The sequence below is a fragment of the Telopea speciosissima genome, chromosome 4 (genome assembly GCF_018873765.1).
Source record: "Telopea speciosissima isolate NSW1024214 ecotype Mountain lineage chromosome 4, Tspe_v1, whole genome shotgun sequence".
In the NCBI taxonomy this organism is placed as follows: Eukaryota; Viridiplantae; Streptophyta; class Magnoliopsida; order Proteales; family Proteaceae; genus Telopea; species Telopea speciosissima.
In genome coordinates, this window is record NC_057919.1 from 3,240,237 (window position 1) to 3,256,143 (window position 15,907).

The following is a 15,907-nucleotide window of genomic DNA, read 5'->3' on the forward strand; positions in this document are numbered from 1 at the left end:
TTAGCAATATTATTGGGTTGTAGTATTTTGGTTTGCTACTATAGCATCTTTTTTGGTGAATTAATAGCAGTTAATTACAGGGACCTGTATTTTAAACCTTCCGGTAAGTATGGATTTGGTTTTCAATGGCAATATAGTTGAAATCTAAGGCATTATTTGCGTACAGTAGGGCTGCATTTGGTATGCATTCTTGGTCGATAATGCATGCCAAATGCAGCCTTACTCTTCCACCCATGATCTTAAAAATCTGGACCCACTATTTATTTACCGTATTTTTGTTGTCTCATCGTCTCAACTTCCAACATCTTGTGGATTCTGGGCAGCCAACCCCTCAGGGTTCAAACTTTTAAGGTAAGCAACACTTTGGGGCTGGGCACGACAGATTTGTGGTTCATCTTGACCATTTGATGATATTCACGCATCTTATCTTTTTTCCTTCTATGTTGTGTTTTTTAAAGGGAAATTTTCACGTACCTCCCCTGAGGTATCACGTAATTATAAAAATATCCATTAGTTTTAGGAAATTTCATGTGTCCCTTTCTTTTTTTAAAAAGTTAACACATGCCCTCATGCTGTTAAATTAGGACTAACACCAAAGGATAAATTAACCAAATTGCCCTTGAGTTTGAAAAAGAAAAAGAAAAAACCCAACTCATTTTCCCCAAATTGTTTAGGATTTGAAAAAGAAAAATTATCAGTGTCACCCTTTGAGTTATCCCGTTATTTTAAAGCAACCACGTAGGTTGGTTTTTTCTAAAAAATAATTTTACTCTTCCCCTTAAAACAATTGAACCAAGTCTTCTTCTTCCTCAATCGAAGGAAGAAGCCTACCCATCTCTACAATTGTTCACTTTTGGTCATCTCACTTCTCACTTCTCACCTCTGCAACCACTCAAGTCTGCCCACCCTCACCTCTGCAACCGTCGTCGAAATCGAAGGAACAAACCGACGGCTCACCTCTGCAACTGTGGTAATGAAGAAATGAACCTCACTCCAACAACTACCCACAAAGCCAGGGTCCTCAAAATTCTCTGGAGTCTGGATTCTCAACTCTCAAAAGACTAATCCATGAAACAGAGCGAACACTAATTTCCAGTTTTAAGCGGCACCGATAAGGAATTTTCTGTTGAGAAGAAGTTTGTGAAAAGCTATAATTACGATCCCAGAAATTTTTTTTTGGATATGAATCTTCCTTTCTTCCCACTACCCCAAGCGCTAAATGTGTCTACAAGAAAAAACTCATTGTCCATTAATCCCTGAGAAGACACTGGAATCCAATGAACTAACAACCCTGCACATGAAATGGTGAAGAACAAACGAAAATACCTCCAAATTAATCCATATTTAAGTCCCTGCCGTTATTATCAGGCGTTAAATGCTAACGGATCCGAAATTAAAGAATGTAATGTACAATTATACCATCGAGCATAATTACCACAATGCCCTTAAATAAAAAAAAAAGGGAAAAAAAAAGATACCACAACCTTTGCCCTTACCCTTTCTCAATCGAACACTTCCTCCTCAACCCTGTGAGGAATGACTTAAAGATGGGTAAAGGAAAGATTGCCGCCCAATGCAGTCATGCAATTTTGGGTCTCTACAAAAAGCTCCTTCTTCATAGAGCCCCAAAAGAGCTGAACAGGTGGGAGATGCGTGGTCAAGTGAAGGTGGTTCTTAAAATTGAGAGTGAGGAAGAGTTGCAAGTTACCTACCCATATTACAACAGTTGATGCTGGAAGAACACAAATTGCTCCAAATTCCCGGACAGTGATGGCTATTCTTGGACCTGCAGACGTGGTTGATTATGTAACGGGTGGACTGAAGTTTTTGTAGTGGTAATTTTAAATTCATTGTTTGTCATATGCAAGTTTATTATGAATCTTGGCTATCCAGACCATTGTTAGCAAAAACGAGGTTAAAATTCCGTTTTAAATATGTTTTCGTTTTTACTGTTTTAAACACGTTTTATCGTATGCTTCACAAACATACGGTAAAAAACGACAAACGACAAGCATTCCTGTTTTAAATGCGTTTAAAATATGTTTTTTTTTTTTTTTTTTGGTTTTTTTAAGACCTTGGACTTAATTGATCATATCTCTCTCTCTCTCCCGAACTCTGATCGGCTTGATTCTTTCAAAGATGTAAAGATGACTCGAAGGACTATATTTTTCATGATATTATCTTCAACTCAAGGTCAATGCACGGATACCGAAAATAAAAGCATATATTTTAAATAAAATTTTCTCAATTTATATGAGAATAATGCCATTTTTTTGGTTCCGTTTTTTTTAAATGTAAACGTTTAAAACCCATATAGTCCATTTACCATTTTTTGCCGTTCTCTATTTTTTTGATCGTTTTATTTGACCGTCCATTTGCAATTTTTTACCGTTTAAAATCCGTACCGTAAAACTCCATTTTTTGTCATTCCCGTTTTTACTAACTATGACATTCCAGACCCAGATTGGAAGGCTCCAAGTGGACCCAAGTTAATGGAAAGAACTTGTGTGTCTGAATAAAATGGTTTTCGTTTCTTTTGTTTTGGACTCAATGGGATCATGTGTTTGTTTTTGCACATTGTTTCTTGGCCATGTGGTAAGGTCGTCAGGAGCCTTTATATTGGATTTGATCTTAATAATCTGTTCTTGATTTTTTCTGTTCACCAGAGAAGGAGGTAGTCGCCGGAGCAGCAACTGGTCACGGAGCGGCAGGTGGGCACCTCGCCGGAGCAGTAGCTGCTCCCAAGGTTTTCGTTTCTCGCTTCATGTGGGTATGCACCGGTAAAATAGGTTGGGTGGAGTTAGTTTCTCAATAACAAATAGGGAAGGGCAAAAATGTTTTTTTAAATTAGAGGGATGGTTAGAAGAAAGGGCAGTTTGGCCAATAAATTTTTTTTTTAACGTCTAACACTTAATATTAACAGCAATGAACTAAAACATGGATTCATTTGAAAAATAAGGGGTGTGTGTAGAATTGTCAAAAGAACAGGGGTTGTAGGTGGAATTTTTGGACGACTTAGGATGTGTATGCGTATTTAACCCAAAAATATACAAGTGGACTCCATCTATCCTGAATGGGCTAAGGACCATGGCGTACGGGTGTACTTCGTGTGAAATGGGGCTCTTCTTGGTTCGTTGGATCGTGTATCTGAAAAGCCAAGGTTCGGCGGTGAATGATCCTACGGGCGCCCTCGCAAGCATTCCCTTTACCAGTAGAGTAATTACGTGGATTTACCAAAAACAAAAGCATAGTAATTACGTGGCAGAATCAGGGAGAGCTAAAGCGTAGCGTGGATAATAAGAACAGGAGCGCATCTTCGGTTTACTCCCTCCTCCTCCTCCTCCTCCTCATTCCGTCTCCGATTCTGTGTCTGGCTTCTCAACGGTCGTCTTCTGCATCCGGTCAGGACCGCACCTTTTAGTATCGCCATTCTTTTTCTTGGACTTCAAGTTATTGCATTTGTTCCCCTTATTATCGAAATTTCTGTGTCTTTGTTTTCCTCTGTTGAATTTCAATTTGAGTTCACTACGGCCTTCCGAATGTGGTCTTACCTTACTTTTCTTTTGAACTTTTGCTTCTTTTTTTTTTTAAAAAAAAAAAGACATTCTCCTCGTCACTAGGTTTTCTTTTTCCCAATACTCTGTATCCCTTTTTTCCTATCCCCAGAAAAAAAAAATACTTGATTATATTTTGGATTTCTGTTCGTTTAATATTTTCTTTTGGCCGTGTGAGAGTTCATGGATGCTATGATCATTTCCTTCCAACGCATTTTACCTATAATGTTACAGCTCTATTAATTGTAGGAGTTTGAGTTGTAAGCTCTTGATCAAACAGCTTGTTCTCAAGACTGGCATGACTTTTCAGTTGTGGTTCGGGTATCTTGTTATCTGACTTTTGGTGGGGCAGTCTTCTTGTAGGGATCTCTGAAGGTGATACTTGGTTCTGCTACCAAAACGCTGTTACAATGGTATATTTTTGTGATCATAGATTTTCTGATTCAGGTTCTCAGGGAATAGAGGTTAACCATTGTGCTTGAATGTAGAGTAAACTCGTTAAAGCTTTGCCAGTTGCAATTTATATGATGTTTTAGCTTTATTTGGTTACATGTGAAATTTTGTCTGCATTATGCTTTTGGGTGAGCAGCTATTGAAATTTATATGATGTTTTAGTTTTATAAGATCAACATGTTGAATCAATGAACACAAACAATATACAATCATGGAGATTCCATTGGAATCATATCCGGATATATAGCGCTTGTAGAAGGTCTCCTCTATCACTAGCTTTTCTGCTTGTCAGTCTTGTCTGCTCCCCTCTCTATGTAATTTGTCAGTGATAACAATTAATTGGTGCTGCTTCCTTTATATAGATGGGGAGCTTTGACTAACCCTGAAACATAGTACAACTTGGACTGTCCTATAATAAGATCCTATTGTAAATAGGCCCACATTAAGGCGGTTAACTGAAACCCATTAACCCATTATGGAGATCACTCCCAATTAGGCCAATTGGGTTTCATCCAACCAAGCTTACCAATCAAGATACATCCACTAATCAAAACATATACAATGACTAGATGCTAGCCCATCCATGCTGAAAACATTACATTCTCCCACTTGGGCAGCAAGAAGTCATTGCTCCAACCTTGGATTAGATAAGCTGTGATCACATATATAGGAAGTGTTGAAAGTAGCTCACCTTAAACATTACACCCTTGGTCCAAGCAAGAACATAAGCACCCAATCGTAAGCGTCATCACATCTTAAGTCGACATGGGATACTACACGTGTAAAGCAGTGGTATGGAAGTTGCATGTCACAGTGATCAAACATGTCAAATCCAAATTAGTCCCGACTTTCGACTAAAGTTACTAGCTACTCCATCACTAGGAGCTCACTATAGTCATTCTTCACATGGCAAACTGCCACTAGAACTACCAAATTAGCTACTTCATATAGAAGCCTGCTATAGTTACTTAAACCTGAAGCTCACTACGAGTGGATCCGTAAGTCCCCATATACTAGCCCAAGTTCTCAAACTGAGTAACTCTACTAGCTCGCTATACACTAGCTCAAGTCCTCAACTTGAGTGACTCTACTAGCTCGCACAAAATGTATATCCTCTAAACAACCTCTGCCAAATGAGTGGGATAACACTTATGTACTTCCTCTATATCATTCAAGACAGGTAACAAATGCATGCACAAATAACAAAAATAATATTGCCATAAACATAAAACAAAAATAATAAAGCATAATAACCCTAAGGGGGTGGCTCAGTTGGAAAAGACCAACACCTCATAATTAAGAATACTCCCACTTACAAAATACATTAAAGGATCCAGCTAATCATTTTGTTAGTGAATCTTCCATGACACAACACTTCCAGCCATCATGAATATATATCATTAACATAGAGAATACAACAACAACTCAACCTTATCCCAACTAAACAAAGTAGGGAAAATTGAGGTCTAAACAAAAAAAGGGGAATGAAGAGATGGGGAAATGAGATGAGAAATGAAAAATGGTAAATGACAAATGTAAGATGGGAAATAAAAGAAAATGAAAGATGAAGTATGAAAGTATGAGGAAAGAGGCACAACCCAGCAAGTCAAGAGTATCTCAGCTAAATGGGGTCTGCTACATGGATTCTTGCCCACCAATAGGCTCTATCCAAGGTCATACTTGGTACAAGACCTAGACTATGCGCGTCCTTCCTCACAACTTCACCTATGGTCATTTTAGGCCTGCCCTTAGTTATGTTAGCTCCTTCAATCGGGATCATATCATTTCTTACTGGGGCGTCCCTAGGCCTCTGTTGAACATGACCATACCGCCTCAAACGACTTTCTTGGAGCTTGTTATTAATTGGGGCAACTCCCAAGTCAGCTCTAATATGCTCATTCCTTACTTTATCCTTCCTGGTTTTTCCGCACATCCATCTTAACATCCTCATCTCTGCTGTACACAACTTCTCAATGTGACACTTCTTAATTGCCCAACATTCTACCTCATACATCATAACCGCTCATACAACAGTCATATAGAACTTTCCTTTAAGCTTTAAAAGAATACGTCGGTCACACAACACTCCGGGCGCACCTCTCTACTTCATCCATCCCACTTTAATTCTCTGTCAAACATCATCTTCTATGTCACCTTCTTTATTTATGATTGACCTCAAATATCTAAAATAGTCACTTTATGGTATCTCTCTTTCCCCAATTTGCACCATGTCAGTATCCATCATAGTATGATTAAACTTACTCATCATATATTCCGTCTACGTTCTACTAATCTTAAAGCCTCTTGTTTCCAAGGTTGATCTCCATAGCTCTAACTTAGCGTCAGTCTCTACGTTTGTCTCATCCACCAAATCGATATCATCGGCGACGAGCATACACCACGGGACCTCGTTTGAATGTCAACAAGATTCAACTTCTATAATATATTATTATCATTATTATTTTATTTTAATAATAATCAACAATCCTTTCTTAAACAACTGGGATTGCTTAATTTCTTGCGCCCACTTCTACTTTCATGGTCAGCCTTGATCTTTAATGCAGTTCATCATCCTGGCCGTTCAAGCACGCCTCAGATTGGATGGATTTGGTCTTTCTTATTTTGGAAAATGTGTCATCCCATTTTACCAGATCCTTATTGGATAATCATTTCATAGTTTTTACTTAAGACATTTCAAGATTTGTTTTTTACTTCTTGTGGGCTGTTGCTATGATTTATTCTGGATGAAAGTAAAATGGAACTAAAATTGGAGGTATGCAAAAGAAAGAAAGAATCTGGGCCATGTAGAAAGATGAAAAAAAAAAAAAATGAATTTCAATTCTTTTAGAGAACTCTGAAAAAATAATACTGAAAACCATATGAAATTTCAGTTTTAATGTCATAGATTCCAAATACCAAGTATCTATTTGTGCAAAGATAGGAATAATCTGCTGCAAAGGGTTTTAATGCATTTTCTGTATAGCACCTATATAACTGAGTTTGAATAATTATATTTTTTCACTCATAATTCATAAAATGTCTTAAAGTGATTTTCTCTTGGTTGTTGACTTGCAGTTTTTTGAAGGTTACGGATACCATGGAACATCATTTGAGCAGACATACCGTTGTTACCCTGCTTCTTTTATCGATAAGGTTTAAATGCCTTCTCAACATGTCACACTTCTTTTATTTTACTACCTGAGCATGTTGATATCATTATATTGGGATACTTTTGTGTGGTTGTTATGTTTTGGTTCACCCTTCATCAAGCCTTAGATGTCTTACAACTTGCAAGAATTACCTGTCTTTTTGAAGTTGAAAGATACAAAAATGCTCTTGGAGGGAGTAAATGTGAATTTACAACCCTTGAAATTTGAAACCGCCGCTGTCCTCCTAGGTGTTAGTAGACTTTGCTTACAGAATGTCAACACAAGTTGAGGCAAGAGCCAAATGTGTATCTAAAATGAGTGACTTGGAAAATAGAGAGAGTTATGGGGTAGATTTCTTGTGTTAAAGCAAGGGTACCATTCTTAATCTATGAAGCCACTCTTTGACTAATAAAATTCCTTTAAAGTACCCCCAAGGATGAAAATACGAAAGTGCTATTGTCTCTGATATTATTGCAATCTTGTACTGCTTCAAAATACAATGGAAATAAACTGGATTATTGTTTCTTTTGACAGACGAATAATGCTGATGATTATGAGAATTTTAATTATTTTTTTGCGGTAAAATTTCAATTGTCATTTTGTTGTCTTTATATATATATTTTTTCTTTTCCTGGGAGAAGGGGGGAAGAATCAGCTAATGAGCTCTAAATGCAGCCAGGACAACAGGTAGGGATTTAGGAATATGTTAGAATCAGAAACTTACAGTTTTTATCTTCTTTCAAATTTCATGCTTGGGACTTTGATTCCTTGCTGAAAAACGAATCAAATCAAGGAAACAAACTGCAATATTGCTTATTTATATTGTTTTTTGCTCCAAAAGTGTATTTCTATGTGTATCTTGATCATTTCCATGCATATCTGTAGTGTGCAATACCGATACTTTAAATCTTTAGCCAACATGGGGAACAAGTAAAAGGACTCATTCCAGTCTTTTGAGCATTTCTATTTTTGTTGCTATTTCATTGCTTGTGATTGGGTTTCCCCTACCATTTCCTGAGGTCCATTGCTAGGGGACAATACACATGTAGGTTTCTTATGCAAATTCCTTTCAGATATTACCTATGGATTTTTTTTGATAATAATTATTTTATGTTTTTTTTTTTGTGAAAACTTATGCATAAATCATTTATTCCTGTGGAAAGTAAACCGCTGTAATGTGGACTTGCTCTCACTACTTCATGTCAAACCTGTATGAACTGATGCAATTGCATGTGACTGCTTCAGAATTATGGATGCCTTGGACTAGGAATAGCTACTTTTTTGTTTTTTGTTTTTTTTTTTGATAAATGAAGATTAGAAAAATATTTTTTGAAACTTTTGTACTCTTTTTGAATCAAACTGGCATTTTCCAATCATAGAAATGGTTGAAATTAAAATTGATCACTCCAATTTGGAGCTAATGATAGTCTCTTAATGAGGCCTTGTGCTATCCTTCAAAATGTGCACCCAATTCCAACATAATCTCTCTCTCCGCCCTTTAATTCTAATATATCCAAAGTATGCACTAAGAACAAAATAATTACTTCTGTACTGAAGTTTTGCTGAGACCTTATTTATTTCTAATTTGTAACGAGTGATGGATAGAGAGGTAATTTACATTTATGGTCATTCAGCTGCTTATAAGGCATATCATTTTGCCCTCGTTTATTTCTACCATAGGAAAAGGTCTCTCCCCCCACCCCTCTCTTTTTCCTTTTAGTTTTTTGCAATTCTTTCCCCTTGTCTTTGCCTGTTTGGCATTCTAACTCTCTTGCCTTCCTTCTTTTTACTGCTGCAGCCTCAGTTGGAAGGTGGGGATAAGAGTAAGTTCACCTTCTAATCAAGTTTTTTTTTGGTCATTTTTGGTCTGGATTTGTTTTAATTTTTATTTTGTGTTTGTTGTTTTAGTTATAATGCCTCCCTCAGCCCTTGACCGCCTTGGTAAGTTGTTTTAATTTGATTGCCCTTCTTATTCATTGTTTATAAGGATTTCTTTTGTGGATGGCTGTGTTATACTTTTGTAATATTTTCTGTGTCCTTGTCAGCATGCAATTGCCTTTCCAGACCTGTTAGCAAATTTGATACTAAAACTTCTCTTCGCAGCATCTCTTCATATTGATTATCCAATGTTGTTTGAGCTTCGTAATGCTGCTGCTGAGCGGGTTTCACATTGCGGTGTTCTGGAGTTCATTGCTGAAGAAGGAATGATCTACATGCCATATTGGGTAGGAATCTTACTATGTTTTTTTCTTTTCCTTTTTGGTTAGTGAGATCGATTGCCCTTCTAAGCATTGGGCCTTTAACAAAGAGCATCCCAGTGCACGATGCTCCTGCTACTGCAGGGGTCTGGGAGGGCAAATGTACGCAGCCTTACCCGCGCTTCGCAGATGGTTGTTTCCATGTTTTGAACCCGCAGCCTTACCCGCGCTAAGCATTGGGTTTTTAATGTTTTTTCTTTTAATATTTTCTCTCCAGATGATGGAAAACATGCTGTTACAAGAGGGAGACACCGTGCGGGTGAAAAACATGACTCTTCCAAAAGGAACATATGTAAAGTTGCAGCCTCACACGATGGATTTCTTAGATATCTCCAACCCAAAAGCCATGTGAGTTTATGATTTTCAATTTAATATTTACGCATTGTCTTTAGTCTCATCTGTATTTGATACTTTTGATTAGTTAAAAAAAGTGCCTTCCAGCTAGAATCTATCACATGCCATTTGACGTTAAAGCATTAACTTCCACCCATGATTCCGTGCGGATTAGCTTCCATCCATGGTGTTTGTTATTCCATGAAAAGAAAAGAAAATCACTCCGTGGTGCTTTTTTCAAGATATTGAAACTTCTAAGGCACGTATGCCTGTCTTATTGGTTTTCATATCTTTAAATTCGAAGAGTTTAAAGGATGTTTTTAGACACTGAGCAGAGGGTCTTCGGATGTTTGCTCCGTCCAGTTGTTGTGATTTCTTATGGGGGAAAGGCTAGTGGTTTATTTATTTATTTATTTTGAATTCACATTAGGTTCCATTAAGAGATAACACTTGATGTTTATTTAGGTTCCATTAATGATAGAGATAACACTTAATGTCAATATTTTTTCCTTTAAGAGGTTGGAATTTTTTCTTGGTTGTCTGCCACGTGATGCAGGATATCAGTATAATGAAGTGGAGTACCATGGTATATAGTCTATGGTAATACACCATAGCAGATTGATAGAATGAGCTCGACACTGATTTCTAGGTTCATTTGTTTGTTAGGATCCTTTGGTAATTCGAGTTGGTTTTGGTGGTGGGGATCAGTATTCAGGTTTTAAGTTAGCATCTTAAGTTGTTGAGGAAGTTATGCATAGTTGTCAAGGCATCACTTGGCAAGGCTTGAAGGCCGCCTTATTTTGGTGGGTATGGCGCACACCTAAGCTGGCAAGGTGTTGCCTTGTGCACCTTGGTGAGGTTTTGACTTAAAAGTGACATCATATTCATCAACTAATGTATCCTTTTTTAATTATTTTTCAATATGATCAGCAGTTTAGATCTTATTCTACACCATAATACAATGCAATGAGATAATATATTATGACAGACTTGCCAAGTAGTCCCAAATCTAAATGTATGTTCTTTCTATGCATGCTTTGGTTCATTGGTTGCCTAGGTACCTGGCTTCTGCTTTGACAACTATTATGTCATTTTGGTTGCAGTCCTTATGTTTGCTGCATTACAATATCTGTGTCATGTTTTGAAGATTTGTTTGGGTTATAATTTCATGCTTTCTCATATGCTTCATAGCACCCGTAAACCATAGTTTATTGGTTATAGTTGTCCAATAAAGAAATTTCCCATATCAAATTTTTTCCCTTTTCTTGCTCAGCACAATTATGTATTTATCTTTGATAAACAATATAATTATTTTAGGGGAAATTAGTGTTTACCTGGGTTTACAAATTTTCATTGCATAAGATTGTGATTCGCTAACTTTTAGATTCCTTGTTCTGTTAAATTATTGTTACAATTTCATAGAACACCTCATATTGTGTTAGCCTATTTCATGTACACCTCACTTATCCACTCAAATTTGATTCCATGTTTACTAGCAAATTGATTGTTTTTTCTTTTGTCACAAAGCTTTTGTATAACTTATATTAACCCAATTAACCACACTTTCCATCTCAAATCTAATTCGTTGTAACATCATACCAGCCTAACACAGAAAATGATGGAGGTTCTTTTTGAAACTATAAATCGAAAATCACTCCAGTAATCACTTCATCATGGAGGTTGGTATGTAGAGGTCTTCAAAACATCTTAATGAGTTTTACAGATGAGAAAGGTACCTGTGCTTTAGCAAAGGTGGTTCTTGCCATCAGTACAGCATTTTCCTAACTCGCTATTCTGGAAAGTAAAACAGAGATGGTGGAAGTAAATTGGCAATCTGAAAGTCTTAAAGAGAGGTAAAAAAGAACTGGTGGCAAAATCATCAGTTTGATGATTTCATGGCATCAAATTGGAGGGAGTAAGGTGAGCATTAACGAAGTAAACAATCTTAGGTGTCATGAAATTTTGACAAAAATTCTAATGGACTGGGGGAATCTTAAATGGTGAAAGAATGACCCTGCCATTTTTAGTAGAAATTTTGAATCCTAGTAAACACTAATTTTCCCATTGTTTTATTCTTGTAGGCATGAAAGTTCTGTTGGAATCAGAATATATGTTACATCCGTGATTGGGCAAGTTGTTAAAAATTTGAAAGGCAAACCAACAAAAAAGGAGTTAGTAACTTATTAAACTCTAGATGGCCGAGGGAAATTCCCTTGGAACACCCTTGCATTCCTTCTCCTGAATTCTGTACACGGCCACTGAAACAAAGGTTTGCTCATGGGAGAAATTAGTCTAGTAAGTGCAGCCAATCCATGACTAATCATTTTTTGCTTGCTAGGGAAAAACGTTTACTAGTTGATTATGTGTTACTGAGGTGATTCAGGTGAAAAACATCAAGAATATCTTTTAATGGGATATTACAAACTATAATGTAAAAGAGCCTTTTCTTGGTTAAGAGTTTTGCACAATGGTTGCTATGTAAAGTTTGACAAAGCACAACCCTGGCCAGACACTGTTCCATTCTTTTTATTCTCTCTAATCATATGTGTGTTCAACTTGACAAAGAAGGAGCCTTATAATTATGAATAGAATATACAGCATAGAGCATGATATTAATTTGCTAATGCATGCTACGATCAGTGTTGACTAGTTGATGCCTTTACTACACTGAGATTCCTACCTCCTTCCTCTTGACAGGTAATAACTTTATGCCCCTCAATAGACCATAAAAGGATGGGAAAATAGAACAATGTGTCTCACACCACCATACCTTTGATTCCTTTTACATAATTCACTAATTTACAAACTAGTGCCATCTCTCTGTTAAGGTGATGTAGCCTCACGACCCAACTAACAACAAGAATTCAAATGAGACCACCACTTTCATTGGCATGGAGATTTCCCCTAGTCTTCCCTGTTGTGGATAAGGTCTTGCTGTCTGTCAAAGGATTTGATTAAAATAAGGTGGATTTGTGTACCACAAAACAGAATATATTTTCTATTCAAAGCAAACAATGGTTAAAAAGTGACAGGTCCAAAGGCTTCAAGTGAGAGAAGTTTCACTTGAAATTTGATAGTCTTCGAGTCAAAGGGACAACTAATCCTCAAGTCAATCACCCAACAATAGCTTAATGAAATCAGTCAATCAATCTTGCTTTACATCAAGACATTAACTTAGGAATAGAAACCTGAGCTTTTAACTCATCAATTGAACTTTAAGAACTACTGATTAGTAGTTCTAAAAACATTTTACATATGTATCCTATCAGCAAATAGTGAGATTTTCTTTACGAGTTTCAACATTATGTGCTGTCAAATTAAAAAATAACCTTCCCCAAACAGGGGATATACGTTACACTATGATTTGCCCTTCCAATTGATTACTACGGATTGGATCCAAAAAAATTATTTAATGAGGTATCTTTGTTGGTTCTAAAATGATATCCTTATTGGTTCTACCCCCTATTTTTATGAAGAGAATGCATCTTTTTATCGGAGAATCAGATAAAAATTGGTTTGGATCTCCTGCGGGAATGATTTGGAGGGTCCAAAACCAAAAAAATTGATGTTTGTTAGCAGCGACATAATGCAAGCGGTCAGTCAATATAGATTGATTGACGCTGACCCTAGATCGTTGCCCCTGAGAATTGAATCAATATTTTCTGCTCAAGCTCCATCATATAGTAATTACAACCCAATAAAGTCGGGGTTCTAGCGGAACAGAACAAAATATGTCTAGCCAAGAGCATCTTTATTCCTTTACAAAATGGTGTTCCTAACTGACTGCATGTTGATTGGAAGCTCCCATGCATCCAAGCTCATGCTCTTGGATATTTTCTGGTCTCTTCCTCTTCCATGACACAAGTATTAAAAAAAAAAAAAGCATTGTGAATACAATTACCAGGATTCTTTACTTTCTTCCCTTGCGGCTCTTACAAGAGTGTATATACCGTCCATTCCCCACCAGTTGTTGAAATAATTGTAGTAGATTTTGATGCTACTGTCTCCCTTATCCTCCCTGCTCCCTGAAGTTATTGTTGACAATTCCTGGGGAAAATGTATTTTTTAAAGGTTAGGAATCTACTGTTGGGTCCTTTCATGGGCTTCTCCTGTTTCTTCTGTATCGCCAACTGAGACTGTTGGACTAATTACCTAAGTTTTCCTTATTCTACAGCTTGGAGACTACATTGAGGAACTTCTCCTGCTTGACCACGGGAGACAGTATCATGGTAGCCTATAACAATAAGAAGTATTACATAGATATCATAGAAACAAAGCCTGCTAATGCGATAAGTATTATTGAGACAGATTGCGAGGTGGATTTTGCACCTCCTCTTGATTACAAGGAACCTGAAAGACAGGCACCATCAGTACCTATAAGCAAGGCACCTGCTCCAGGTTTGATCGATCACACTCCCTCTTGTATTTCATTGACTTTCTGTTTATGTCTCATGCATGTCTAGTTCTTTGTGGCTTCGTCATCATGGTGTAAAATAAACTTTGAAACAGTTAGCCTACAAGGCCCTACATAGTTACGCTTGTGTTCATACATACATTTACATAATGCTTAATGATTCTAATATGTTATATTATACATGATCAATTTGAATCATTGGTAGCACTTGAATCTGCATTAGTTAGATTTTCAGTTGGGGAGAAAAACAAACAGGAAATTAGGAATTGCCATTGGGTGGGTTCAGGCTGGTTGAGATAGGGCGACAACCGGACTTAAGCTCAAACGAGTGACTAGTGGATTTTGATGATCTAGTACATTTCAGGAATCAAGATAACTAGCGGCCAAAGATGGCCTCTCTTTTATGGTTTTGTGGGGTGAGATTTCCTCCCAAGCTTTGCGCTTTGTGGAGGGTGATCAGATGTGTGGAAGGCTCAAGATTCTTTCATTATTAGGACTTCAACATATAGGTTTACTACTATTAGGGATGAAATGATCAATAAGGGAAGAAAGATGTTATACTGAAAAATGAGTATCTTTTTTTTGGGTGAATAAAAAAAATGAGTATCTTTATTGATGTTCAGGATGAGATTTTACATGAAGCTAGGATGTTTAACCCTCTGCACATTGCAAATCACAGCCAGAAAATGGTGATTTCTAATTCTTTGGTTCGAATGCAAATGACTTTCCACTCATGAGTGTGGTGGTCATATTGGCATCAGATTTGTGAATGTGTGCGTAGAATTTCTTGGATATGGTTATTTTGTTTGATGATTCAATTTGACTTAACAATCCAGTCCTTTTGAGGCAAAACCAGATAATGCTTTTGTTTTGCAGTTGAAGAGGCTGTGCTAGAACCAACTTTCAGCCCATTTACTGGTATTGGGAGACGCTTGGATGGCAAGTCATTTAATCATCAACACCCACCAGTTTCGTCTCCCGCATCCAAAGACAAGCAGCCAGGGGCTGCCAACGGTAGGCCTTCAGCTGCATCTACTTCACAAAGTACCCGTCAACCCCAGGGGAAGCTTGTGTTTGGGTCAACTGCGAACCATGGTCAAAAAGAAACCCAAAATGTAAGTATAATTGCAGTTAGATTTGAAAAGGACTTGTTAAGCTGCGATGTATGTACATTCATTTTCAATTTGTTCATTGTTTCGTTTGTCTGGCAGCAACATGTGAAGGACTCAAAGCAAGAGGAAGCCCTAAAGAAAGAAGAGCCCAAGTTTCAAGCTTTCACAGGGAAGAAGTACTCATTGAAGGGGTGAACTGATTCTCCCTGGTTAGTATAATTCATTCCTGCATTTTACTTTTTCATCATGGATTAGGAAACACGAAGAAGTGTATTTGACATTGTATTTTGTATTACAAACAAGATATGATGTGTTCATTTCAATGAAAAAAGGTTATCCTGGTAAATGCTTCAGATGGAACTTAAATGCGTAATGTGGAATTTACCAGGAGGAAAAATTAGCTGTCATTTGATCGAGCCTTCTTGATTCTCTTCGTTTAAACTGGGGCTTTCCTTAGAAAAAAAAAAATTGTTAGTTATCTGGATTTGTCACAATTTATTTTAACCATGTACTCCTTGTTAAACACGTACGTCCATAGAGAGTGTATAATGTTTGTGTCTCTAGGCTTCCTCATTTGATGGCCAGGTCATTAGTACGATACTGTTGATGCTATTTATTAATAGGGTTGGCGTTC

General features: G+C 37.1%; 1 protein-coding gene across 2 annotated transcripts; it reads left to right on the plus strand.

The window, feature by feature from the left end:
- The first annotated feature begins 3,387 nt into the window (after nt 1-3,387).
- Nucleotides 3,388-15,673, plus strand: LOC122660560 (ubiquitin fusion degradation protein 1 homolog). Of its 2 annotated transcripts, none has more exons than XM_043855923.1 (10): nt 3,388-3,450; nt 3,918-3,967; nt 7,083-7,160; nt 8,955-8,979; nt 9,065-9,097; nt 9,260-9,381; nt 9,632-9,762; nt 13,922-14,145; nt 15,038-15,276; nt 15,370-15,673. In XM_043855923.1, exons 2-10 carry the CDS (start codon nt 3,965-3,967, stop codon nt 15,466-15,468), a joined length of 954 nt encoding a protein of 317 aa, XP_043711858.1. In that variant the 5' UTR covers nt 3,388-3,450; nt 3,918-3,964; the 3' UTR covers nt 15,469-15,673. The 2 variants fall into 2 exon arrangements, with proteins under 2 accessions (XP_043711858.1, XP_043711859.1); XM_043855924.1 differs by having other exon boundaries at nt 15,373-15,673.
- Nucleotides 15,674-15,907: the final 234 nt, after the last annotated feature.

What these genes read in the sequence shown, in the direction of transcription:
- LOC122660560 (XM_043855923.1), top strand. An exon ending in CTCAGCCCTTGACCGCCTTG is followed by an intron (nt 9,098 to 9,259) that starts GTAAGTTGTTTT and finishes TTCTCTTCGCAG; the next exon opens with CATCTCTTCATATTGATTAT. An exon ending in TGATCTACATGCCATATTGG is followed by an intron (nt 9,382 to 9,631) that starts GTAGGAATCTTA and finishes TTTTCTCTCCAG; the next exon opens with ATGATGGAAAACATGCTGTT.